Genomic DNA, 27,975 nt, shown 5'->3' on the forward strand with positions numbered 1-27,975 from the left:
TGACCTTGGCAAGAGTACCAGAGACAGAATGAATTTCAGTAGTATGACAGACAAGGTCATATGCTTGAGAACTAATATTAGAAATCTTCTGTAAGCTGGGAACTCTGTGAGATCTGGCAGAGAGCACAGCAAGCAGGACTAGAGGCAGCCCTTGTCTTCTGGGAACTGTTGGGCCCATTTTGCCAAGTGTCAGCGAAGATCCTCAGTGTAGGCTGTATTGCCCCCTGATGCCCACATAAAATTCAGGGAACCTTTGTCATATGCCAAGTTCTGTCCTGAGATCCTTGTCGAAAGGCAGCCAGGTAGACTCAGTGGTAAACGTATCCTGAGAAAGCTCAGGAGAAAACTGCTGAGAACTTCTGTATTAGGTGATGGTAGGGTAATGGCGAGTGATAGTGTGATGCAGTTGTGGAAGAAGCAACCATTGTCCTAGAATGTACCTGGAGAGGTGTTCCCAGTGGGGATGGGGATGCATTGGTGCTCCTACCCAAAGCCCTCTGAAACTTCTCCTCTAGCTTGGGTTAAAGTTTTGGCCAAAGGAATACAGGCTGAGACAGGTACAGACAGGACAGAAAGATGATGAGAGGAAAGGGAAGCCTGACTTCATGAGAGGAGTCTGGGAGAATCCAGCTTGTTTAACCACACGCAACCAAGGCTGAAGCAGATAGGATTGCTGTAATAAATACACCTTGGAGGAAATGTTTAAACTAAAGCACACGGCTCGTATGAAGAGAGTGTAGTATAGATAGGCCATGAAAATATTTAGGGTGGAAAACTAGAAGAGGGCTTCTAGCCATTAGGGTAACACAGCTTTATCCAGAATCTGAGGTAAAAAGACAAGTGGGTTTAAGCTGGAGCTTGAAAAGTCTGTAAGAAGGTGGTGGTGCCTTGAATAGAAGGAGATGAGACTCTGCTAGCCTGCAGTCCCATCTCCATCACCAGGGAACAGCTGAAGTCCCTTGTCTTACCATACTACAGCACAATTACCAGCAAGCAAACGAGCCATGGGGCAGTCATTCAGGGCACTCTGCGTTCACCACAGCACTCCCTTTGGGTTCAAGGCTGGACCTTTTTACCATATAATTCACACACTCCATGATTTTAATAACAATTGAATAAAAATATGCTTCTTGATGTAGCTGAAAGCCCCAGCACAGCACCTGGAAGGCCAGAAGTTAGGGTTGACCTAAACCCCTCTCTCAGCCTTTGACAGCGTGGTGGTTTCTCTTGATTTGGGTTTTGCAAAGTAAAGAAAAGTGAGCGGAGAAGCCCCTGCTTATGATAACAAGCCTTTAAAAAGCAGATGGGGATGTGGGGGCTGGAGTGTTTTGTGGCAGCTGAGAAGTGACAGCTGAGGAGATCAGAGAAAGGAGAATCTGAAAAGCAGCTGGTCAGAGGCAGTCACTGAAAAGGGGATGATCAGTCACAAGAGAATGAAAATAAGGGGGGAGAGAGAAAGAATAACTGGGGAATCAAAGACATTTATGTCCAGTGGGAGAGATGTGAAAGATAACCATATGAGACCATGAGTGGATGAGAAAGTGGAGACTGCTAGAAGGAAACCATCAGTTTAAATAAAGGGCTAGATTTTTCTCTTGCCAGGAATGGCATAAATCTGGAGATTCTTGTTTAAAATTCAGTGAATTTATACTACTATAAAGTGATTATGAGTAGGATCAGAACCAGTTTCCCATAATGTGACTCCCTCAAAATGACTTGTTAGGGTTTTGCCCTAGCATTTCCATGTGCCTCCATCTTTAAAGTAGGAACAATGTTCACACAGCCTAGCGAGTGTGCTGTGAGACATTGTTCGCTGGGGAGAAGTAAGGAAAGGTGGTATTTATTATTGTATGGCAATAGTCAGGTAGTATCTACAATACAGGGCACAGATTTTGATGGGTGAGGAATACACTTCTGAAAGGAGGAGAAAAAACTGGGAAGACTGCAACAGAAGGTTACAGTGTTGTTTCAGAGGTGAGGAAATGCTTTACAGTGAAAGACTTAATGACATGAATCTGCTTATTTTACCAAAGAGAAGATGGAGAGATTATTTGATTAAAGTACCTTCACAGGCAGACATGCTGGTTACTGAACATTTGGTTCAGTCTAGGGGAGAGAACCGTAACAAAAACCTGTGAAAGGAAACCTAACAGATTCAAATGAGGTATTAAGCATGAAAGCTAACAGTGAGCATGAATAGTTATTGTAGTAAGGTACCTAGAGAAAAGGGGGTTTTTCATCTCTTGAATGTTTTTGAAATCAAAGGTAGATGCTTTTCTGGAAGATTCGCTGCATGTAAACATTCACTGTTGGACTTTCTACAGAACTCTGTTTTCTGTTTCATAAGCTAAACAGATTGAGCTCTTTAAGCCTTTCACAGCAAGGCATTTTCTGCCACCCTCAAATAATGTTTGTGGTTCTTTTCCACACACTTTCCAAGTAGCATGCAATACGCAGAAGGTCAGACTGGATGATCTAAAGTCCTTTCTGGCCTTTATACTCTCTGAATCTCTGCCTCTGTGAATTCATTAATGTTTGTAAGCTCCCAGAGAGCTGCCAAAGGCAAGCACTATAGAAATGCAAAGCATCGTTGTTACTCTGGATATTTCCCTTGAGCTTTATGCAGAGCTGGTTGAATATATCAGTGTATCATCTGTCCATATATCCTCAAATGAAATACCTGCATTTGTTGCTCGTTCGGTGCCCTTTATGAGTTGATTTTCTGCAGCTGTTCTAACAAACAAGTTTATTTCCAATTTTGGACACAGAAAAAGCAAATGTGAAGGGCCAAGTCTCAACTTGGAGCCCGAGCAAAGAGTGGCGTGTTGTTGTCCTGGCCCAGAAGCTCTATGCAAGGCAGAGTTATTCTTAGCATCATGCTTTGCTTTCTCCTTGGCTCCAGGTGCCCTGCATGTGGCCTCTGCCTGGCTGCAGCACAGTGCCACTGTGGGAAGGAGGGATCTAGTCCCTGTTGGTTGCTTTTCCCCCACCAACTAAAGGGAGAAAATTTGTGAGGATGCTACCTTGTCCCCATATTTCCAGGGTTGCTACCGATGTGGAGAGCTCCCGAAAATAGCACAGGAAATCATTATTTACTTACACTCCATTCTGTAACCATACTCATCAGGGAATGCTTATTCTTTTGTCTGTATTGCATAGTATTCTCAGAAGGAAGGCTTTTTGGTGCTCGGAAATCCCACGCTAGGACTTGCACTTATCTAATCAGAGGATAGAAGCTGACCCTCTGGCCTGTGCTTCCAATCAGTGCTAGCAAACGCTGTTCAAGCCAGCACAGCAAGCTGCTGCTGAACAAGATACTGAGGAGGAATTCTATTTTGTATATTTTCCCGGTATTATATATACATAATTACATGTTTATATATATGGTGTTATATGTATGCATGAGTAGATATGTGTGCAGGGCAAATACATTTGCCAATATCAAATAATCAAATGATAATCAAATTATAATAATCAAATTACAGAAAATCACAGCCTACTCCCAGATAATTCATTAATTGAAAAAGCTTAGAGTCATCAGATGAGTGTGTTGGCTTTGCTTTTTTTCTGCTCTACATTTCTGGTATTATATGTACCGCTTAGTATCTGTGTGCGCTCCTCTACCTACATGGCAAAATTAGATTAAACTATGTGTCATAGACACCATACTGTTAAACAATATTGGTGATTCTCCTGCGGCACATACCTTTTCAGCAGAACAGATGCTTCAGCTGTTATCGGATTAAGAGTATCTGGGTTCTGCTCCCAGTTTCTCTCTGAAGATCAAACTGAGTATAAAAGGGTAGCCGAGTAGTGTGAGTATGGTGGCACAAGGGTTTGCTTGAGGTGGAGTTTAACGTCTTTTGTGGTTCCACACGCATCAGGATGAACTTTTTCTCACAGAAAGAGTATGTGATGAATTGTGTATGATTAGCACTGAAAGTGAAGAAGTGGGGAATTTAAACTTCTGAGCTGTGTGTGATGGGCCTAGCCAGTGAACAGCTGGTGGAGAGACTCTTTTAGCTATAGGGGTAACAGCTTGTGTAGTTGGGGGTGCAACAGGATTAGATAACAATTTCCATTCATTTCAAAATAACCTTGCTCAGGAGGGTCAGGAATCTAGAGATGTAGGAACCCATAGCTCCATATTTGTTACTGTAAGTTTTATTGAACATTATGCTCTAATTAAAAAAATAAAAAAAAAAAAGCAGCTTTTGGAATCAAATTTGACCTGAATATAACTCCATTTGCTTCTGCATTCTTACACTAGGGATTAATTTGGCCCTTTCTACTTTTATGTAATGAGCTGATTGCCACAGTATCTTATCCTTGTTACACAATCGTCCTTGTCTGGTTGTGTCCCTGGCACATTGTGTGTGTGTGTTTCTAGATCTAGGGTCTCACCTTGACTGATGGTGTATTTAGTCCTACAGCTTCACCCTGAGTACAGGTACGTGCTTGCCTAGGACTTGCACTGATACAGTGTATGTATGTGTATATATGCCCATGTTCATTCCAAGTTCAAACACTATGTACAGACAAGCATCCACATATGTGGGAATTCAGGGGCTTTTTCGTTTGTCTGGCTGTATTCCTGCAGTGTTTGCTTTTGCAGGTGGTAGGGGGGAGAAGGAAGGTTACTGTCAGAGATCTCATTTAAACAAGAAGGAGCATAGGAAAATACATTCTTTATTATTCTTCTGTAACAACAAGCCAGAAATATAATATACCTTTAAAAATTTTCTGTCTCATGCCAAAGAAACCTCCATTCAGTCATTTAGAAAACCTTGTTGCTCTCCCTCAAACAGTAACGAAAAGAAAAAGAAATTACAAGTGCCGTCTGTTCCCTGCAACAAATGTGCCTGCCTGTACCATGGGTGGGTGTGTGGCGAAGGGGAGAGTTGAGGAGCAGAATGGGTGTTTCTGGTGGCGCTGCCAGCCCCTACGTCAGCCTGGCACATGCCGCCTCCCCCAGAAGACCATTTCCTGAGGGCAGGCAACTGCATGTGGCATTGGTACACCTGCCTGCAGCAAAGGGTGCATTCAGGGGGATTCCCCCCATGCCTAGCCATGCCTGCAGGGAGAATGGGATCCCCTGTTCCCACACACCAGAGGAACCCATTGCCTGGATACACAAGGAGCACTGGGTCTCGTTCTGTATCCAGCATCCCACAGGAGAGCTTTGTTTCTGACCACGCGGAGTACCATGTTCCCCAGAGTGTCTGCCGGCAGTGCAGCAGCTCAGTCACACTAGGGCATCCTGTTTTCCAGATGTGCTAAGGAACAGAGTAAGAGCCTGTTTACAAACAGTGGTATAAAGAGGGCATTTCCCAGTGAACCTTGTTACTCTGCTCTGCATGAAAGAGGACAGGTCCTTGTCCTTCCAAGCACAGTATTTACTTTCCAGTGGGATTTCCCATAGCAGCCAGCCTTCATGTTTCTTAGGAACTCTCTTTTCTCCCCTTTCCTGGGTGGGTTTCTAAACATAGCAGTCCCTTCTCTAGGAATGAGATGAATCCAGACTTTCTGCCTTATAAATGAAAACAAAAAAGAAAGGATGGGCAAGGTCATCATCAGCCCCACAACACAAGATATAGAAAATATTATTAGCAACAAAGAAAAATTGGTCGGGGCAGGAGGAGATCTCAGGGAAAGTGCAGGGAAAGGAGGATTTCCCCCCCTCAACCCCTGTGTTGTCCCCTGCCTCCATCCCATTCTTTTTACCTCTAGTCTATCCCCTTGAAAACAATCTCTCTCTCTCTCTCTCACTCACTCACACACATACACACACACATATATAGATCCCATTTGTTTTGTGCAATGTTTCACCATTATTTGATGCAAGTAAAATATAGATCTATAAATATACCGCTCTGACTCAAGTCCCATTTCAAGTATGATTGCGGAGTCCAGTATGGTAAAGGGAGAAGTTCCCCTGAGAGGGAGGTTAGGGAAAGGTTTGGATCCAGCAGGCAGAGTGTAGTCCTGGCTTGCTGGGAATGTGGAGCAGCAGTAACACGCATACGGAGTCTGCAGTGCACCAGTTCTGCCCTTCAGAGAGGGCTATGGTTGCAGCAGATGGGATGGTTGGAGCGGCTATACAGTGCATGGGGGAAGAGTCCTTCCTCCTCACATCTTGCCAGCCCCCCTCCTCCTCTTCCCCACAAGCAGTGTGCTGCGAGTGGGGGTACAATGTGTGCGCACACGTGGGTGGACTGCTTCTCCCAGTCTTTCTTCCAGAGCAGCCTGATCTTCTGCTTTCTGAGGAACATCCTCCCGTGTCCTATGCATCCCTGTGTCAAAGGGAAGTCATGATAAAACAGTCCAGAGTATCCTGTCTCTTTGCCTCTGGTGGCCCTGGGTAGGCCAGGAGGGATTCTGCCACTCCATGCTTTGATGAAAGACTTGGCATTGTGTGCCCATGGGTCAGTACAACCACCTGTCTGGGACCAGAATGGTCTGAGGAGCCGGTGTGCATCACTTCCACAGGGATCCAGCAGCAGCAGCGAGCAGGAGGGCTGTGAGATGTCCGAAGGCATCAGGAACCAGCTGGAGAACGGGGAAGAGGTGATGTGCCCTGGCAGGGTCCACCTGCAGTGCGTGCTGGGCTCTGAACACAGGTTGCTAGCAAAATACCCTGCAAAGCTGGGCTGACTGCCAGCTTGTTTCCTGATGGCAGGGATCACACCATCCACAGGCACTGCGGATGCACGACCTCCGGTGTCATCTTCCTCGCCCAGGAATACCCACTGTGACGGGTTAGAGCAGGTTACCATGGCAATGTGCGCTCTCCCCTGGAGACAGCATTTTATCCCACTTCCAGTGATACAAAATGAGTCCTTATGTTTGAGTTCCTTTCTTTTTTTTCCCCCTCTTTTTTTTTTTTTTTTTTTTTTTTTTTCCTGTCAGGTCAGAAAGAGCTAAAACTAATAGGAGGCACTGCAGTCTGAGGGCTTTAAAATCTGGTTGGGGGAAGTCACCTTGTGTGACAGTGGCAGTGTGCGCAGCTGTGCGTGCAGGCACACTTGTGCAGCTGTGGGTGGCAGTGAACATAGCAGTGATGGTGAGGGGAACGTATGTGGGCCACGCTGCCTACTGTGCTGGACCCTTCCTGGGCTCTCCCACCTGTGCCATACTGTGGTCCAGGCTTCAGCTTTCACCTCAAGACCCTCCAGAATTGTGCCCCCTCTCTTCAGTCACCCAGCTGCATAACCCAACTCCATACACCATGCTTGCCCCTCTGCCAGCCATGCCAGCTCTTGGGATGTGTGTTGTCTTCTCCTGCCACCTTCCCCTAGGCTCACACTACTCCTCAGCATGGCTTACGCTACCAAGGCTAATAAGCCACCTCCCTCCTCTAGTCTTTCCTGATGACCCACTTCTGCTCTGCAAATCAAACATTTCCAAATGGAGGCTTCATATCCTTACCCTCTCCATTTATCATAGAAAACATAAAGTAGATAACAAGAATACATCTTACTTTTTCATGCTGTGTACTTATTTCCACAGACTCATGCTGTAACCTTAATAACTTTGCCTCTCTCCATCCCCTCCTGCCCATTTCCACTGACTCTGCACTATGGCTGAGATGGTTTTTTTAACTCCTCAGTGGCAGGGTGCATGTATTTTGTCTGAAGCAGAAGGTGCTATGCACTGTTATGATGAGAGTAAGATAAAGCTGCTGGCTGTATTCATGGCTGCATGCAGAGGGCAGATCAGCATGGGCATGTGTGTCTCTGCATGCGCAAGTAGGGTGCCTGGATGTCTGGAGCTGGGACTGTCTGTGTGTGTTAGGATCCAAATGAGTCAGTGTGGATGTGTACAGGAGGACGGCTCTGTATCTGTAGCAGATGATGTGTATGTCAGGTCACAGATTTGGACTTCACCAGTAGCAAAAAGAGGGACACTGTGCTCCCTGGCAGTTTGTTAGAGTGATACAGGTATCTTTCCACCTTTAAAAGTGAGAAGGGAAATCTCCCCCTGACTGTTGTAATCCCCTAAGGACCTTCCCTACCTTCTGAAGTCCTCTTGGCAGCACTGACTTGTAGGGTGGTCAGTGACTTACTGTCACACAACAGCAGTGACCCTAACAGTGAGGCATAGACACTTCTGGTGTCCTGCTCCTCACACAAGCTTTCACAGAGCTGTGCTCTCTGTTTGCAGAGAGCTCTTGAGAGGATACAGGATGACTCGGGACAGAAGCTGAGAGGATGACACAGGTTCCCAGAAGGTGCCAGCTGCCTCCACAGCAGGCATGCGAGGGAAGCCCTGTGCAAGGGCATGAGGCACAGCAAGCACTCGAGGTCTGACTCTACTTTATTTGTCTGGGAGGGCCCAAGGGTGAAAGGGCACAAAAATGGACCTGGGGCAGAGGAACAGGAAATTGAGCCAGGTGCCCTGACCCCCCCGAAGCATGTTGCACTACTTGGGTGAGTGGAGCAATAGCACAGTCTGTCTGTCTGTCTGTCTGTCTGTCTGAGAAGATGTATTTTGGGAGGACCCCATGCTTGACTGCTCTCAGGTACCTTTGTTCATTGCTGTCCCTTCCTTCCTAGAAGAGTTTCATGCCACAGAAGAGATTTGTTTTTGCTCTTCATGTTCACCTTCTGTGTCACCCATGAGTGGCTGCCTCTTCTTCAGCTCCCGGTGGTACTTGGCCATGAGGGAGGCATAGATGCACCCATAAGCAGCTGCCACCACCATCATGATGCAAACAATGCCGCAAACCACCCCTGCAATGATCACAGTGCCAATAGCCCTGCGCACGCTCACAGGCCTGTATCGCTGTTTCTGAGGGCATCCCACACTGGGCTCCACTTCTGTTTCTGGGCCCGATTTTGATTTGGAAGGAGTTGGGCTTCCTTTAGTGCAGGGTGGGCCAGTATTGTCCAGCACTGTAGAGCTGTTCTCATCATCCAGCTGGGAGCAGTAGTTAAACATTTCCATGGGCACCATTCGCATATCCTTCCCTTTCAGCTCCTTGGGCAGGGTGCATGCCAGCTGGTCGATTTTCCCACCTGTCCCAATAGAGATAATAGGAATGAACCACGGCTTCATCCTCATACAGCGAGCTAGATCCTTAAGTGGAGTAAGTTCCTATGACTCTATTCATACCTGCTAAGGATTTGCCCTACAGAAGTCAAGCATAGCAGCATTATGGTTATCAAATGGGGAACTGGTTATAGTAGTGAGGCTACAAAATTCAGTCCCTCATGTGTGAATGCATTGCTGAGTAGAGAGAGTATTCAAAGAGCTTCTCCTGTCCCCAGAAGGCAGCCATGATCTAGTGCAGGATGTTTCTAGAATTCAAGGGTGACACTGAAGTCAGGAGGTGTTGCAGACCCCCAAGACTGCCAGATCCTCAGTGATTGTCAAAGGTGGAGGGAGGAAGGAATGGCTGCCCCTCCATCCACTGGTCAGAAAGAGCACACATAGTACCCTTCAAAATGATTGTTTTGCCTAATTTGGAGACATTTTACATGCCTCCACAGCTGGAACAGCTTCAACCATGGCAGCTCGCTGGGATGCTTTTGCCTAGGTTGGATTTGACAGTAGAGCTCATGGTGCATGATATCTTTCAGGCCAAGACATGAAAGCCCTCTGAAACCATCTATTAAGTCAGCCTCATACTGTGTAGTGAGTTATGTAAGTGTCGGTAGAACCATTTTAGAAAAGGAGAAATTAAAGCAAAAAGATAGGACCAGGCTGTATCTTCTCAAAATAACAACAGACACACAGTCCCATCTTCTAACAACTAATCCCTCCCCGCTCTGTGAAAATAGTGACAGATGTTGAAACAAATGCTTGAGCGAGTTTGGGCAATTTCTTTGGAAGGGGGGAAAAAAAGGCAAAATTAACTCCATGTGCTTTCCATCAACTCTGTGATATGAGAGTCAAGAAAGAAAACAAATGAAAAAAAAAATAAAAAGAGAGGAAAGCGGCTCTCATATGCTTGTTTGATTCTGCTCACACAAATGCATATTTCAGACTGCAGTGTAGCCATAGGCATAGATAATCTCTTTGCAGCATGACTGTGATCAGCAGGGATGTGACAGCTGACTGTTGCTATCCACATGATTTGAAACCCTTTCCTACTCATTGGCTCCAGTGACAGAAGGTCAGGCCTTCAGTCGTCATTCCTGTAAAATGTGCCATCTTTCCTGAAAGCATGCCATCGCATTGGCATTCCTGCTGAGTGATACGTACCTTTCCAGCCTTCTGTATTTCGAGGAAAAGCTGGAAATACAAACTGGTCAAAAACTGTTTCATTTGAAATGATGATTTTATAGCCAGTCTGACTTGGGGCCTGGCTTGTTAATTTGAGCTTTAGTTTGGGTTTGCCAATATTAGTTGCAGTATTTTCCTAAGTGGCACTGTTTTCTATGGTTCTTTTGCTGAAAGCAAACCTGATGCTTTACAGCCAAATCTGGCTTTTAGTTCTCCCGGCCTGAGAAAGAGAATGGGATGGTTATTTTCAAGTGTGAAAAGCATTTCTTCACTTTAGACAGAAAGGGTAAGGGGAACTTATAATCCTAAAATTTTGTTGCTATTTGAGGAAAGTTCTTTCCCAAGAAAAAAAAAAAGTAATCTTTCAGATTAGAAACAAAGCAAGGAAATAGATGATCTGGGGCTGCAGGGGACTTCTCAGCCTGGCAGTGTTGCTCTATGAAGGTGCAGTGGCACGAAACTGTCTCTTAGCATTGTAGCACAGTCCTCATGCTCCTTGGCTAAGAACTGGCATTCAGGTCAGCCTGACCTGCCAGATGTATCTGCTCGTGTTTCTTCCCTGCTTGCCTTTGCCTTTACATAGAAGACCAGCACTTCTGCACTTGGCTCCCGCTGCGCAAGCACCTACCTCTGTAGGAGAACCACTCCATCCAGTGCTTGAAGTCTCGGAGGTTGCAGTCGCATTCCCAGGGATTATCCCCAACTTGGAGTTGCTGCAGGCTAGTTAGTGGTTCAAAGGTCACCCTGTCCAGGCTCTGCAGGCGATTGGACCTGAGAGAGAGGGAGCGAAGAGCAGGCAGGTCGTCAAAGATGCCCGAGGGTATCTGGGCCAGGCCGTTGATGGAGAGATCCAGCTGGCGCAGCAGGGCCGTGTGTTGTAGCAGGTCCTTGTCCAAGGCCCGGATGCTGTTGTTCCTCAGCTGGAGCTCCGTGAGGTTCCCCAGGTCACTGAAGATATTCTGAGGGAGCTGGTCCAAGAAGTTGTTGGATAGATCCAGCCTCTGTAGGGCAGAGAGGTTGGAAAACACTGCTCCCGGCAAGATGCTGAGCTTGTTGTTGAGAAAGAGGAAGGTCCTGGTGTTTGTGGGAATGTCTGAGGGGATGGAAGAGAGGCCCAAGCCACTACAGTCCACTTCCAGGTTGCCACTGTTACACTTGCAGGAGGAAGGACAAGCAAAGAAGGACTCGGCAGCACATAGCGACAGCCAACAGCCAAGCACTGGTAGGTGAAAAGCAGGGGAGACAGAGTGCATGTATTAGAGCAGTGCTTTCCCATCCTCACCCATCGCTGCCTTGAGCACAGCTATGGCTACAATATGGCCCTCACAGCAGGACTCTTCACCGCAATGCCCCGCAGTGTAATGAGCTTCCTCACAGCTACATCTTTTTACTGCTGGCCTGCACCCTGACAGCATGACTTTCCTCTTACTCTTTTTTTTCATGAGCAAGAAAATAAATATCCTTCCAGTTTCACAAGGAAGTTAGAACAGTGCATCCCAGAGGACTTTGCTGCCAGGTACTAGCGCACTGGAACCTGTCAGAGGAGAGTGAAGCAGAGAGTGATGGGAGGTGTCACCTCTGATAAAGGACAGCTCTTTCTAAACAGAGTGGAGAGAGGAGGGACTGGTATATATTTAAGAAGCTCTATTTTTTCAGAAATAGACACGTTAAGAAAAATAAAACCAAAACAACCTACATCTCAGTTGTGCTCCTGCAGTTTGTATCCTAATCTTTGTGATAGATCAGACTCAGGTCTAAGTTAACCTCTAAATCAGGGTATCATTTGCTTTCCATATCCACAGTGTGTTGCGTGGGCCTTGTGACAAGAGACTTTTTTATGAATTACATTACATTACATTACAAAGGGATGACCAAGAAAGCTGTTAAAAAGTAACAAGGAAGCCCTAAACCACTGGACATCTGGTACTTGCCATTGCTCTCCAAATAGTTTCTGAATCCCACAGCAATAGCCCCACAAGTATCTCCTCTGACCAAAATTGCCTATAGCAATGGAGATGAAGAAGAAAATAGCAGGTTGGTAGTTGAAGAAGGGGATATTAGGAAAAGGGTTAGCACACACCCTCTTTCTCCTGCAGTGTCTCAAAGGTAAAGTTGGACAATCCACAAAACAGCATTTTTTAGATCTGTTGTGGGATCACCATTCCAGACATGGGTCCAGAGCCTGTGAATGGTGTCATGCACTAGTTATCAAGCCTCCCCGAGAGCCAGTGGCTTTTACAACTCTCATTTCTGTGACAAAGAAGCATCAGCAACAGGAAAGCAAGCTTTGTGCCTCCTGTCATTAGAGGAGTGGGAGTTATGTTTAAGCAGACTATGTAAAACATTTGCATCCTTCATCTTCATTCCTTTTGTGGAATTGAGATTAGTTTCTTCAATGTGGGAAGCAAATTCAGTTCCCTCGCTATTTTTTAAGGTGACGAGTTTGAGCATTTGACTAAAACTGAAGCAGGTTTTTCTGTACGTCATGCCCTGTCCTCTCCTTTTCTCTTTTATTCAGAGAAAGCAGTCACTTGGGGTTGGTAGCGTCTTTTTAGGGGTGAATGGTAGCTAAAGTGGATGCATTTATTGTCTCACCATTCTTTTCTGGACTGGAAAACAGATTCTTCTGTCCTGATTTTTTCCAAAGAACCAACAAGCAGGTGTTTTGTTTCTTAACCCCAAAGGAATTATGAAAGGACTGCCATAGGAGAGGGAGCTGGTAGAGACTGATGCTCTGGAGAAGGTTTGCCTGGAAAAGCTCTGCAGTCAGACATGCTCTTCCTCTCTTCCCTCATGCTACTGTCTCTAGAGTTTAGTCTGACTCCTAGCCCATTTTTTTTGTATCGACTTGTCTTCTGTCAGAGATGCTGCCTTCATACTTAAACCCTGTCATCCTGCATAAGGCCTTTTTGTGTTCCCAGTGATCCTTGTGAGAGTTGGCAGACTTGTGAACTGGTAGCCTAAGTAGAACTACACTGTTTGGATCCTAAACTATATGACTTCATTAAGGACCAAGGAATGTGTTCAGAGAGAGTGTCTCAGCTCTTTTATTTCATCCATCTTTCACAATTTCTTCAAGAATTTTTTTCTGTCCTACAGCTGAGATCTCAGGTGTACATCAGCCCAGGCTGTGCCAATCTGTGTGCTCTTTTAGTGATAATTATGGATCTTTATGGTGAAATGCAAGAGAGATCTTTACCCTAAGCACCTCTATGCTTTCTTGTCATGCAAAGACTGGGGTCAACAGCAGAGATTCCCATGAAAGCAGATCATAGCCAGTGGACTGGCACAGTGCAGGTACTGTCTTTCTGTCTGATATTTAATTCCATTCAGAATACATCGCACTCTTGTTGTAGGGAGAGAATTAAAAGAATGGGAGCTAGAGTGGGGAAGGGATAGAGCCCGTCTTGGATGCTTAACAAAAGTACAGTATTAATAATAGATTGACAGCTGTGATGATGAGATAACACTTAGCTGCTTTGTACACCAAGAAAGGCAAGAGCAGACCGTGTGTAATGCTATACAGGTGGCATTCTGTTCAGGGCTTATCTCTCAAAATGCCTACCCACCACCAGCCTCAACTGGGTGGCTGTGGGTTTTCACCAGTAGTATGTATGCTGACGGTGGCTGGTAGGAAAAAAGTCTCAGGCAGCTGGCTGTGGTTATGTTCAGGAACTGGATTTATGCCAAGTTTCTGCAGCCATATAGGATGTGCCAAAAATGTCTGTTGTTACCCATATATTGCTTTGTGCTCTTGGAAATATTTTACTAAAATCATGGAGGGGAGAAGGTCTGATTTCATTTTCAGTCCCTGCGCGAGGTGCCTCCACTAGGATGTGAGCTGAGACCAAGGAATTCATCGCACTGGTTAGGATACAGCTCTGTGGGGAAGAGAGGCAGGGAAGCAATAGACAGAACTTGAAGCTGTTTTCCAGCCCTGCAGAAGGATGAGTAGTATGTGTTTTTGTGTTAGGGGAAGATGAAGTTACTTTGTGGGGTGTTTGGTGACTCTAGCAGGTGACAGAAAGCTGATCCAGGTATATCAGATTAAGTCAAGACTCAGTAACATTCATTATAAATAATTTATACAGCAGTCAAGTCTGTGAGGATGGATTACAAAGAGGCCTGTTTTCTGAAGAAGGAAATAATTCCCCCAGCTTCTTACAGTGGCAGCCCCAAATTTGGTCAGGGGGGCAGGAACAAGGGAAACCACAGACCTACTCAGTGCCTGGGCATGCAGTAGTGATGGACATTCTTCTCCCTTTCCTCTGCTGCGGTCCCCAGATGCTTCTCTGAAGTGCAGGTACATTCCCTGAAGCCCCACATTGCCCTAGCAGTCTCTCACCTGCACTCAGGGATACTGTAGCGGATGCCCTGGTCCACTGGGAAGATGCACAGGCTGAACTTTTACAATTTAATTTAGAAGAGATTTTCTTTATTTACTCCTTGATTTTCACTACATGTGGCAGTGCCCAGTAGGAGAACTCTGCATTCACATCCTGCATTCCCTTCTAAAATCTGTCATGACTTCTGCTGTGGAGAGCTGGGAGCCTTGCTCAGCAGTCTATGTATAAACCCCTACCACAGAGAGGAGTCTGCATCTTACGGAATGTCAATCTGAGAAATGTTTGGGGTAGATCTTTGTGTGGTGGTATCTGTCTCGCTGTTTCTCACCTGCCAGGCCCACTGGAATTCAGAAGCAATCATCACTTGCTGTCCCACTTAAAGCCCATCTTCAGCTTTAGAGTCTCGCTCTCCCTCCCAGCTAGCCTGGCCTCTAAAGGAATCAGGAATTAGTTCAAACATCTCCATTCTTAGCTGTCCCTCTCCCCTATTCTTAACCCTGATGTGACCTATTTTCTTTCCGCTCCCTTGACAAACAGGATCATTGTACTTAGCACCTGAGTAGGCATTACTTACGACAAGCCTCTTGCCACCTCATGAGGAACCTGCTCCTCCATCGGTGACCAGCAGTTGTAGGCAGCATTGTTGTCTTCTCCAGCGTGTCTTCACATCCACCAGCCAGCCTGGCACACGGCCCCAAAGGGAGGAGGAATGACCTTGTAGCCTGCCTGCCCAGTCCTGGAGGGGAAGAGCAGAGTAGAGAGGGTGAGATTCAGTTCCCTGGGTGCAGCATGCGGGGCTGGGCTCAGTGTTTTCCTTTCCCCTCCCCAACTAGAGTTTTGCCTTTGAAGCATAAGGTCCGTTTTAAGGAGAGATGGTGGATGTTTCAGGAGGTGCAGCATGACAAAGGCGCAATGTTAATTCACTTTGAACCTTGCAGTGCAGAAATAAGTCCTGATTCACCTAAGTGCTGAAGAGACAAGCCTGTGCTTGAATAGCCTGCTATGGTAGCTACATTAGCCTCACGCTCAAGGTTAACCTGATGAATTGCTGAGGTGACCCTGCCACGGTAGCAGACTCCAGCTCATTCCCTCTCGCCTCCACGCAGGCTGGTACCACCTGTGCATCCTTTCCCTGACGCATGGCTCAGGCTCACTGAGGTCTGGGCACCAGCGGCTGCCAAGCCACTTCTGCCTGCCCCGTATTCCCTGCCAGCACTTCCTTTCTGTTTTAAGATAAAATGGATGTGGTGGCTAGAGCGGGGCTGAGCAGAGCACAGCTTCAGCCTGGGGATTTCACACTGCAGCAACTGCAGGAGCTGAAGAGCAAGTGAGCCTCAGAGGAGAAGGGAGGACCTGGGGCGGGGGAGACTGAGTGGGAGTGTTGAAAAGAGAGGAATTACATCTTAATTAGAAGAAGGAAAAATGCTCAGTCTAATTAGAAACGCAAAGACCATAAACTCTCCCCTGACAATAAGGGACTGACAACAGGTTCCAATTTCCCTCCTGCTTCCCTTTTGGATACAGTCAAGCAGGAAAAGGGGAGACACCACGGACCCTCCTGTCCCCCTGCTTGCTCTCTGATGTGCCACCCACAGTTGCAACAGCAGTTAGATGGACACATTTCAACCAGGGTACAGGAATAAACCATCCTCCATCCCCTCTGATGGGCTCTGACAACATCCACAGCCGTTATTTTAGCTGGGCACTGCACTCCCATCGGGACACTCTCCCCACACACGTGCCAGCTGCTTCCCCTCCCCCAGGCTCCCATGACTGATTTATTTTATATTGGAATGTGAACCACCAGGAAATATTTAAATTAGCATCTCGATGAGCAAGATGAGCAGGTTCAGTGCCTAGACTAGTGCATTTTGCAAGGCTATTTAGATCATTTACCCAAATGCCAATGCACCAAATAGATTAACACCTCTCACAGCACCAAAACCAATCCAACCTTCACCCGCTGCAGCCCCCCACTCCCCAAACCGAGCTGGAGCCCTTTCACTGCAGTCCCCACTGAAGGAGAAGCTGCAACAAATAGCTGTCCCCATTTGGTGCTTGCACCCACCCTGGCCAAGGAGGAGACTTTCAGCCTTCCCCATATCAGTGTCTCCATCCTAAATGCCACCCCTGAAGTCTCCTGTCCCCAGCTGTTGGTATCGACAAGGAGGATGAAAAGCCGCAAACACTTACCTGGAGGGGCTCTGCCCGCAGCCACTTCCACCTGACTCCCCGGGCACTGCCCAGTTACAGCCTCTTCCTTTCCTCTCCCTCCTTGACTTTCACTCCCCAGCAGCAGGCTTTCCGTGTGCTCTATTTAACTCCCTACAGCACAGGAATAAACGGCAGAATTAAGCTGACAGCCACAGAACCTTATCTGCCTGCTGGATAGCGGGAGTCGATCAGCTCCAAATCCCGTTGCTGAACGATCGCATCCTTGCTCTCGGCATCAGGGGCTGCCTGCCACGCTCTGTCTTTCCCTCTTCCCCACCTTCACTCCATCTAACTTTGTCAGGGTTATAGATAGCTCTGTTCCTTGTGCTCTTGCCTTTTGGCTCTGTTTTGTAACACCCCATCTGTATCAGCTGGCTCGGCTCCAATCAGGGGGGCTAAGCTTTTAAAAAAACAAAACAACAGCTTCCTTGGGTGCTTCGTGACACGGCTTCCCTCTGCAGTCTCCCCTGAGCCCAGGCTCCTGCTCAGGCCATGGGCTGGTGTCTCCCCCACCCTGCTCGCTGCTCTGTGCAGTTCAGCCATGCCATCCCCAGGCGACAGTGGGGGGCTGAGAGCAGGGCCAGCATACCCAGGCAATCACCCCAGGTGATGGGGTCAGGGTTTCTATCCCTAGCTCCTTCTTCTCTGGCAGGGCAAGTCCAGCTCTTGCACTCATTTCTGGTACCTCATGGGCACCTCTTTCTCTCAGGCAGCACCAAGGCTCAAGCACAGAGTGCAGGGTGGGAGGAGCAGCCGTGTATAAATAAGCTCTTTCCCTATGTTTAGAATTTATTACAGTGCATAGTGATTAACACCTGTTCCGGCTTTAACGCTGTCTCCTGCGCTGCAACACGCACAAAGATGGAGGCGCCTTGATAAACCCAAGATTATTTTAAAAGCATGTCACATAAACACAACACTCCCCGCCCCATAGATAGCAGCCACCCTTTGTGCACTCATACACGTTTCTAAGACTTAAAAGCAGCTATCTTCATGTACGTATGCAGATATAGTCACCAATCTAGTTTACATTTACAAATGTCTGCATAGAGTTGGGCTTGCACATGTACCAGGGACTCTTCTGTGACCCATATTTATCAACATCCATGTCTTGCACAAAGCTGCCTGCTTCTCCAAGCATAGCATATGCTCAGGTGGCAGAGCGGTAGATTTGGAATAGGTTCCTGACTGCTGAAGTGCAATGGGCAATGAGCTTCTGCATTTATACCTTGTATAGTAGTATGTTTGTGGAGAAATTTTAATTCCAAGGATCCAGAAAAATCCCATTTCTCCCACATATCTATTGCCCATAAGCACGTTAGACCCTTAGTGATTAATATTCTGCAGCCAGGAGAGAACAAGGAGACAGAGAGGGTTTTTGAGAATTTATTTTTTAAAGGTTTTCTCTGACTTGTCTTGAATATTGACTTAATTAGCTGTTTTACTGTGGCCCGAGAGATGCCTTCTGCTCTGCAGAGCATCAGGCCAGCTGCGCTCACTGACAACACAGCACTGGGAACCCTGTAGTCCTGGGGCAACTAGCACCTGCCCACACCTCAAGGCTCTCCAGAGCATCACCAAACCTGTCTGGCTGCTTTCAGCCTGACAGCCAGGGACTTTTCCAGCAGCAAGGACTCTGCCAGACCTAGGAATGCCCCCCATACGCCCCCAGCCCAAGAGGAGAGGCACCGTGCCATTCATTGAGAACTAGCATGGCATTGCCTGGGTTTGGGGGCCCAAGGCTGATCTGCATTGCTGGAGGTTGGAATGCTCTGAAGTCACCCAAGGTCTCCACAAACCAGCCATTCGTCTTTCTTCTAGGCTTACTAGATGGTTCCTTCTCCCTGGAGCAACATGTCAGCCAAATGCCCTGTGATCCATGGGACACGGTGTCCAGAGCTTTATTCCACGTGCTTGGAGTTGAATCTCTTTTCCAGATTCTGGAGAAATTAACAGAGTAGCCTGTGGGGCTGGTGATGGCCTTTTCTTCTTGCCGTTTGATATAGGACAGTAAAAGACAACTTCTTTAGTTTCAGCTCAGAGCAACAGAATGAAATCATCCATTTCTGGCCCATGGGCTCCAGTGGCCAAAAATACACTGAACTGAAGTGACAGTTGGACATTTGGCCTGCTGTCAGACTCAAGAGGACTCTCTAATGAGGATTCCCCTAATTAGCTTGAACAGGGTACTTTACTGCTGGGGGGGGATGCTGAGGAGATTGTAGTGAGTCTGCAGCACTTGCCAGGGCATAAAAGCTACAGCAGGCACTATCACTGTCTTGTGCTTCCCTTCTCCCTTCCCAGACACCAGTAATGTTTGCAGTATCACTCTAAAGCCTTAGCTTTCATAAGTCAGGTCCCAAGGAGCTGACATTGTGAGGGTGGGGAGGGTTTCAGTTTACTGCATCCACATACTGTTTTACTAACACTTCCCAGTTCTGTGACACCTTCTATCCAAAGCTTTCCATCTGCTTTACAAATGGCTCTTACCGTGGTTGTAGGTGTTGTTGTTATTTTGTATTTAATGACCCGCAGAAGAAAGGCTGAGGTCGTAGTCAGTAGTGCCTCTGCTCTCTGCTCTAGGTAGGTGGATAAAGCTATCCCATTTTCCAGACAAGGACACTGAGGCTAGAGAGACAGGTGACTCTGTCACTAGGATGAGTCACAGTCAGAAACACAGCCCAGCTACCTATGTCTGATTCTCTCCTAGTCCTTTGCACTAACTCTTGGACCACGGCTCAGGGATCAGACATTAACATCCTGGCTTATGATCATTGGCAGGGCATGTGGGTGACCTATATTACAAAAAGATAGGTAACACAGGCTGCAACAGATGCCAGAGATAAATTATCAGGAAGTACATGCACACATTCATCCCTCCCCCACACTCTGTTTGACAAGTGATGGTAAAGTCCCTTTCCCCTTTCCAATGGTGATTTGCTTTAGCCTTTATCAGAAAAGCAGCAGGGGCATGGAGGACACTTTAAGATTATCTTTTTTCCTTCTCCTTTCCTTGTTACTTTTAGGATTCCTGTTTATTACCATCACCCATAATGTAGGGGGACAGTGGTACCCCAGAGTCCAGTGACTGAAGCATGTTGTTCTGTGTTTGTTCCTTCATCAACCCTTGGGGGAGAGGAGTTGGTACACAGAGGGCAGGGAGACACAGCAGCCATGGGGTATGATCGCAGCAACTGAAAGTTCATGAAGTAACCTGTCTGATGAGTGCTAGGGGGGAATCGTGCTCCTGACAGTACCACAAGTGGGTTTAGATGGCATGGAGATGATGCCCATTCTTCGTCCCCCAACAGACCTAGGTCAGTCTAGCGAATTGTTGACCACAAGAGGTCACCTTGTCTCAGCGGCAGCTCCTCATCTGTTGTTTATTTGGACTGCAAAAGCACCCAGAGGTGGCAGCCAAGCTCAGCAGCACTGTAGAAACATACAGTGTGTGTCGCTGCCACAGTGAGCTTCTAAGCTAAATAGCTGGGGGCTTCATTTCCAGCACTTGCTGATTTATTAACACACGTGTTCAGGATTCATTAGTGTTGTGCTGTCACAATCAATGGAAAGCACATTTTAAATTTACACTAGAATCCCAGCTGCAGAAGAAATGGTGCCATCTGACTTGCAGTGATCGATCACAGCTAAGCAAAACACCTCATACAGAAAGCTGTAAAGTAAGTAGAAAGCGTGGAAAACCCACTCAGTATTGTAAAGGACTCTGCCACATTCCTGACTTGGTGTGAATAAAAACCTCACCCTATTCTCTGGGATGTGAAGAGGTCAAAAAGCTTCTGATCTTTGGAATGACATGTGTAGGCACCTCTGAAATGCAAATGTGATTGGTGTTAAAAAATGTTTCTTCCCCAAGCCCCTCCAAAAAAAAAGAACTCTATCCCCATTTTATGGAAGTGTAAACTATGATAGAGGTAAAAATGGCTGCTGTGTTTGGCTGACTGAAATTTCATCTGCCCAGCTCTTGATACCTCATCATGAGTCCACATCAGTTCCCCACTCAAGATTTTCAAACCTGCCAAGCACAGTGCTTGCACTGGATCACTTGGGCTTGTAAATGCTCTCCTGTACTGCAGAGATGATTTGTAGGGCTTATCAAAGTTACACAGAATAAAGGAGTTTTGATGGGGCTTTCCCAAAGTTTCCTGATGGACATGTGACAAAATCAGCAGAGAAGCCAGTTTTCTTGATTCCTCGTCCCATACCTTAACCAGGAACATTATTTGTATCCCAAGCCTCTGTGACCAACACACAATAACAAGACTAGGAGATGTTGGAGGGGCTGGAAATACCAAGGTCATCAAGCTCCATCAAACCCTCTGAGAAAGCACAGAGCATCCAAAGGGGACCCAGGGCAAGTAGCACTGATGGGAAAGACCCAGATTGCCATGGAGAAGTGGGATTCCTTGGGAAGCTGTGGAAGCAGGTGGGGAGACCGGGATATCCAACACGGGAGTGACAGGAAAGTCCCAGCACAGTGAGAGTGTGGCATATGGAGGAGGCCCATAACAGCAGCAGGATGAGAGCTGAGGGGGCAGTTGACAGGAAGAAATCCAGCCATGTGTGTGCCAGCATCTTCTCTGAGTATTATTGAATGCGACAGACCACGTGCATGTTTCCTCCGTGCAAAACGGAGGCAGCTGAGAAGGGAAGCGGGTGAGGGAGTGGGAGAGGGACTCAGAGGAGGGACACGTGAGCTGGCTACCCAGTTTCCTCCTCTTTTTCTTGCCACAGAGTGCTGTTTTTGTTCTTCTCACACTGTTGGCAAAAATTGGTAAGCGAGCGCGAAGTGGAGGGGGGGTTCTACATGAAGACTGAGATAACATTTTCTGATCCAGCCGGGAACAGTTGGCTGTGGGTGGTAGCTTGTCACCAGTTCTGCCAATTCTAATCCAGATCCCAGTTTTTCTCCTTCTTTCAGCTGTGGAGTGAAGAGCCTTCTCTACAACTTTAATTTCCTGCAGGGGTTAATCCCATGGTCAGTAGTAGCTCAGGCCCTTAATCCTTCCACTCAGCCTCTTGACAGAAGGACTGCGGCTGCTCCTGACCGCTCCTGACCCGGCAGGTCTGAGGGAGGCACTCTTCTGCTCCCAGTTCCTCCTTTACACCCCACGAGCATCCTTCAGCTCACTGGCATTTAAAATGCTGCTTCAGGCTTCCTGCCAAGCCTACCCCAGGAGTGTGGGTGGGTGGCACACCCCAGGAAGAGGCTCCAGGCAGAGAAGGCAGTTTGATGGGAGAATCCTGGTTCTGTGGTCCTCATTCCCCTCCCCACCCCACACACAGGTATTTTCCACACTTCTTAGTTGGGTGGTGCTCCAGATCCCAAAGTAATGTCTTGTTTTTATTAGGGTGGTGTTCAACAAGGAGCGTATATATGGGCCTACATTTGTGAAGGACTCTGAGATTTCTCAGAGATTTTGAGATGACCCAGTACCTTCCCTGGGTCTCTTATTAGGGACAAAGGATGCAGCAGATCCATAAGAGGGAAGGTGCCATCCTGTCTGAGAGGAAAGATACGTTTATATGCACAGAGTAGTAGATGGAGGTGCATCAATTTAGTAGCAAGATAGAAAAATGTAAGTTTTTTATCAATATAAGCTCTCAGTTCAGAGTTTTGTCCCTGGAGTGCTAGGCTAGATGTCTATTGAACAGTACAGCCAGACTGCTAAGTCAAGGGGTTTCCAGATCAATACCACGAAACCCATGTTATATCTTATAGGGGCCAAGGCACTTCAGCCATAAGCCTTTCTCCTTGTGCTTCCTCATTCCTAGAGTCAAGGTGAGCTTCTGCAAGCCTGGGTGATCCCGAGCACACAAAATGTCCCACACTTGCTTCCTGTCAGCATTAGCTCCAGAACTGGCTTTGCCTTTTCTCATAGTCTGTATTCTGAAATATGCCAGGACTCCAAGCTCACTAGCCTTCCTAGTGCTTGACTCTTGTTACTTTTGCTTCTGGTGGAGAAGCCAACGTGATGGAGAACTGCTTCCACCTAAGATGCTGAGTGAGAGTCCTTCCCCCTCCTCCTCACCCAGCACCCCTGGCTTCCCTTCCCCAGCTGCAGGCCTCTCTGAATCAGATCATGGGCTGCAAGGGTAGTGGCTTGCCACTTCAGCAGTTGGAGCAGGATGAGGGAGAGGAGGTAGAAAACACAGTGGGACAGGGGAATAACTTCACTACCATCTCACTTCACAAGCCTGTGCCCTGGGCATGTTCACAGAGGCAGGGATCGTCCATGCATGTGCAGTGGAGGGGCAGAGCACAAGATGCTAGCAGTAAAAATATTCTCTGCTCTTATCGTAAGGGGATCAGTGACCCAGCATGCACACAGCTCCTGGCAAACCTCCCAAGGAAAGGCTGACTCTCATTGTTAGCGCACGATGTGTTTATACTGAACTCTGAAGGAAACCTTCTTCTGCCTTAGTGAGTTGCATAGATCTGTTTCACTTGGTTGCCACTGTGGCACGAGGTCAGCAGTGCTGCCTGTAAGAGAGAGCCTGGAGCTCTTCTTTCCCTTCTCCATCACCCCTCATCACCTTCCCAGAGCATCCAAGAAGGGCATACCCACAAAGTCCACACAAACTGCACAGGGTACAGGATGCTGCCTGCAGCTCCAGGGGTGCCTGAGGATCTCTGGGACACACTTAGACTCTTCACAAGCTGGGAACATTGCCCATAGCTCAACAAGATGTGGTGACAGTGCTCACAACCCAGAGCTCCAGCCAGGATCCTTGGATGCATCTGAGTTAGCACACACATCACAGCTGCATGCTGCAGAGCTTGCTGAGGCTGGGAAAAGTCTTCAAATCTGATGTGACTTTAGTTTTCTGGAGGGTTTGCAGCCACAGAAGAGATACGGGCATGGCAGTGTTCACATCCCATCAACATCACTAGATGCAAGTAATGTGGAGAGCAGGGCCCACCTTCAGCTCCTCTGCCCCAACACAAGGCACCTCACAGCAAAATCGCGGCAGCAGCACACTGTGCTTTGGGGAGCACTGGCAGCAGAGAGCCTCACCAGGAGTAGAAAGAGAGCCCAAGTGATGAGTGCTAAGTCAAGTTGCCTCTAACAGTTCCTCTCCAGACTCAGGATGTGGTCCTACATTTTATTCCTCATGTGAGAGCATGGTCCATGAGGAAGGAAGCTTCCCAGCTTCCCAGCCTTCTTGGAGTGACGAGGAGCATGGTAGCAGGGCCTGTCTTCAAAGTAACAGCCTTTGCTTGCAGTCAGTCATGAAGTTCCGACTTTCATGGCCCTGCTGTAAATTTAGGTCTCAGTCCTTCCTGTGATGGGTGTGAAGTGTTGCAGTGTATAAATAATGGAAAGTCTCTTGTTTTCCCATTCATAAAAAAAGAATCAAGAAAGCGTCATTTTCATTTTTTTAAAAAAATGACATATGATAAAATATGCCATTTGGCTTGCAAAGCCGAGCACTTGAATGTGAGTCAATACCTGCACAACCTTAATTCAGCCACTTGCATGTATGCATTATAACACAGCCTTTGCTTACCCGAGCAAGTACTGTTTCTTTTTTTCACAGGACCTTGTCCCATACTCAGTGCAAAGAACACATGATACTCAAGCTAACAATGAGGATGTTGTAATAAATAAGGCTATTTTTATATGGTCAGCATTAAATATTAAACCACAGTTTTGGCAGGTGGCCATAGCCTGTACATTCCTAATTTTGTGGGTACCCAACACGAGACCCTAGGGGCCATTTTGCAGAACTGCTGAGTACTCACAGCTGTTTTCCAAAATGCTGGCAGCTTAGCCAGCAAACTGGTACAGTCTCGAGGACTCAATGGCACTAAGAGCTAAGAGACCCCAAGCTCTGGTCCTGCACCTGCTGCTCCTTCCCCGTGTGGCTAAAGGGGAAGTCTCTTTTCTGTTCAAGAGCAAAGAAAATAACCACTCTCTCTTGCCTCATCAGGAGCATAAATTCTCTGTTATCACCTATGAGGCAACTGTAGCAGTGAGCATCTTCAGAACACCACAAGACAATGAATAATGATGTATTGCCTGCAGGGCTTGGATGGCAGGCAGTAAACAAGTAAAATGGGCACACACTTTGCAGTACCAAAAAAAAAAAATAACAGCCCTCTGCTTCACTCCCTGAGCACCGTGTAGCCAGTGCTCTGAATGAGGTAGCTTATGAAAATACAGCATGTGATCCTACCAGTCAGGACTGCAACCCAGTGCAGATGGCACGCTGCCCCCAGTCCCGACATTTCCTATCGACTGCTTGTTTTTGCAATGTGAATAAAAAACTGTATTTCACATAATCCCACCCGTCACAGCCTGGAATTGAACTGGTTTATAGAAAAAAATACTTCTTGCTGTTAAGATACCCTCAGCCACACAAAGCATTTTTGTGAGCCAGCATTTTGGCAACGCCACGGCAGGAATAAGGTATGTGTTACAAGGTATTTCCATGCAGTAGGGACAGAAACATCCCAGGACTCCAACTCCAGCTTCTTCTCACTGAGAACTGGAGTGTGTGTCGTGGTGTAGCACCCTGGAATATTACCCAGCTGGCAGAAGCATCCCAGTATGGTCATTTGAATTATGGCTTGAGCCACCCAGGAGTGGGACAGATGTCAAGCAATGTAAGCAGCAGCTTGTAACCAAACATGGCAAGTGAAGGAAACTCCCTGATCTCTCTTTTGAATCAGCAACAGGCAAGTGCTGACGAGTCACTGAAGAACTGCCCAGAAATGCCCTCCCACAGGCTTGAGCCTGTCCCCATCCTGTTCCAGACTCTGCTGCTCCCTGGATGCTCCTGCCCAAATATCCTCACGGCCCTGTGCTGCTGCAGGCCCTCCCTGCTGCACCAAGGCGCAGGTCAGCCTTCATCAGGCTTGTGGTGCTGAAGAGCCTAGAAAATCCTTTCTGCATCAGGCTTAGAAAAGCCAGAGGAGGGGCAGAAATCTGGAGTAGCTCAGGAAGATATCTGAGCTGGGAGTGCACCTTGCTAGCATGTGGCATTCACTTTGCTGGAGGCAAAGGTAAAGCTATGATCCGGTATAAAAATTACATAAGAAGGCTTCCCCCCTTTCTCTTCACAAACAGCCCCTTTGCTCAGGATTTACCATAATTCCTCTAAGTGGGCAAGATACACTAACAGAGGCTGCACTGATGTCTGATAGGGAGACAACTCCCGCAAGCCTTTCGCTCATGTGGAATAATTCCCTTGCAAATGTTGTTTGCCCACAGCAGTTAGAGGAAGATCCGCCTCCCACCCCCCAACAGACATGAGCGGCAAAGCTCAGAAGAAAAATGGTCTGCAATTCTGGAAAGGCACCCCCTTCTCCTCACTGGTAGAGATGTCCCCTGCTTTGTGACAAGCCCCTGTGTGCCTTTAAGGGTCCCCCTGTCTTTTAAGAGTTTCCTTCTTTAAACCCTGTAATAGCAGCTGCTCCAGCCCTTCCCCAGATGAGATCTTCATTTCTCCCTCCATCCTTGGGTGGCAGATCAGGCACTGGCAACAGAGCAATGCTGTACCCCGCTCACTACCATTGCCATCAAGGATGTGTTGGACGTGGCACATTCAGGTTACCTGACAGTCCACATGGCAGGCCTGGGGCCTGGCTCAGTCATGACCTGGTTGGAGCAACAGCTCCAAACATTCTCTCTCCCCAAACCAGAAGAGCTCCGATTTTACACGTCTCTCTTAATTATCATGAGATACAGTGGCAGTATTAAACTGGGCAGGCAGAGGGAGAAGGCGGGGGCAGAATGCCCTGGGTAGGATGTATGTGTGCACGTGTCAGTGCATGTGTATATATGCACACGTGTATATGGCACACACACATACACATATGCTAATGCTTACATATATACCCCTATCCATAGGAGGCTTCACATCAACTCATTTGGGACTTCATTATCCCCCTTTCCTACCAGGCAGGGCTGGAAAAGGCTGTGAAGTTTTTCTGTGCTGTGTTTCATCCCCACCCTTGGTGCTGTGCCTTCCACCCAAAAGTTCAGAAATGGCAGGCTCACCTTGCAGGGATGGTGGAAGCAACTTGGGATTTATTTTTGGCTCTACTTGTGATATGGCATCCTTCACTTCATGTCCTATGGTCATGTCCATGCACTTCGTGTGTGAAATTGTATATGCGCACACGCACACACACACACACACACACAATATACACCCCCTCATCCTAAAGCTGTGTATTGAGTGCTGGACCTGTCCAATTTTGGTCCTCACTTCTCCATTTTAGGTTGTTCCTACTAAGACAGCTGAGACCAAAATGATACCCTGCAAAGCCACCACGGGTCAGGTGTGTGGCACCTCACATGCTGTCCCCTCTCCCAGCCCCACGGAGGGGACATAAGCCAGGGCTCACTGGAAGCTGCCCAGTACCTGGTGACCACAGCACTAAGCACTTTGCCTCAAAGCTGCACCTGAGCTGCCAGTGCTGCAACGCAAGACAGTGGTGCCATTCACAGCTGGGAGAAGTTGCTCCCAGCTGTCTGCACTGAAACTGGACTGGAACCAGTACCACCATTTCCACAGTGGGTTTGTTGTTCTGACTTATAAGGAAGATCACTGCCCATCAGCCTCACACAACCGGGACTTCTGCACTGTGCCATCTGGCAGACGGTGCTGTCCCTGACCACCGCTCTCCTCCCTGGGGAAGCTGGTTCCTGGGGTCAGCTTCACTGATCTCGCATAGCTGGGGAAGGGGGGAAAATACAGAAGAGAGACATCTTTACTTACCTCTCTCGGGCTGGGATGGACCCTCCTGTGAGAATGGCAGCTCTTCCAGCAAACCCGATACAATCCCAAAGCAAATCCAGCAGAAAGTCCCTCCGTTTCTGGCTGGGCTCTTGGTGGACCCTAGCTGGCAGGAGCCCCTCCTAGCCAGCCACTCGCCCTGCGTGGAGGGCAGAGGAGCTGCACGGTGAGATGGCAGCGTGAGAAAGGGACTGTAATCCTCCGTAAATAATAAATAGAGGGAGAGGGAAAGAGAGAGAGAGAGGCGGGAGAGGGAGCGATTGCGCGCGGCAAAGTGACAGCTGGGGGTACATCTGTGATGGCAGGAGCACACGCACAGGAGCGCGCACAGAGAGTGCAGAGGAGTCACCCCGCCAGGCAGGCAGGATCTGCTCTGAAACAGCCAGAGGAAGGAGCTCAGGAGGTTTTCATTTCTGTCAAC

The 27,975-nt window shown here is 47.6% G+C and overlaps 2 protein-coding genes across 12 annotated transcripts in view; one reads left to right on the plus strand and one right to left on the minus strand.

Moving 5' to 3' along the window:
- CACNA2D4 (calcium voltage-gated channel auxiliary subunit alpha2delta 4) overlaps window positions 1–27,975 on the plus strand; it is a 132,814-nt gene that overhangs the window by 73,096 nt on the left and 31,743 nt on the right. The gene's annotated exons all lie outside the window — the stretch shown is intronic.
- LRTM2 (leucine rich repeat transmembrane protein 2) lies at window positions 4,669–27,958 on the minus strand. 2 transcript variants are annotated; one of them, XM_074826127.1, is made up of 5 exons: window positions 27,537–27,958; window positions 16,767–16,898; window positions 15,148–15,309; window positions 10,856–11,446; window positions 4,669–9,017 (listed from the first exon to the last, which is right to left on the minus strand). In XM_074826127.1, exons 3-5 carry the CDS (start codon window positions 15,212–15,214, stop codon window positions 8,563–8,565), a joined length of 1,113 nt encoding a protein of 370 aa, XP_074682228.1. In that variant the 5' UTR covers window positions 15,215–15,309; window positions 16,767–16,898; window positions 27,537–27,958; the 3' UTR covers window positions 4,669–8,562. The 2 variants fall into 2 exon arrangements, with proteins under 2 accessions (XP_074682228.1, XP_074682229.1); XM_074826128.1 differs by lacking the exon at window positions 27,537–27,958 and having other exon boundaries at window positions 16,767–16,956.

The sequence above is a fragment of the Strix aluco genome, chromosome 5, assembly GCF_031877795.1.
Source record: "Strix aluco isolate bStrAlu1 chromosome 5, bStrAlu1.hap1, whole genome shotgun sequence".
Lineage (NCBI taxonomy): Eukaryota > Metazoa > Chordata > Aves > Strigiformes > Strigidae > Strix > Strix aluco.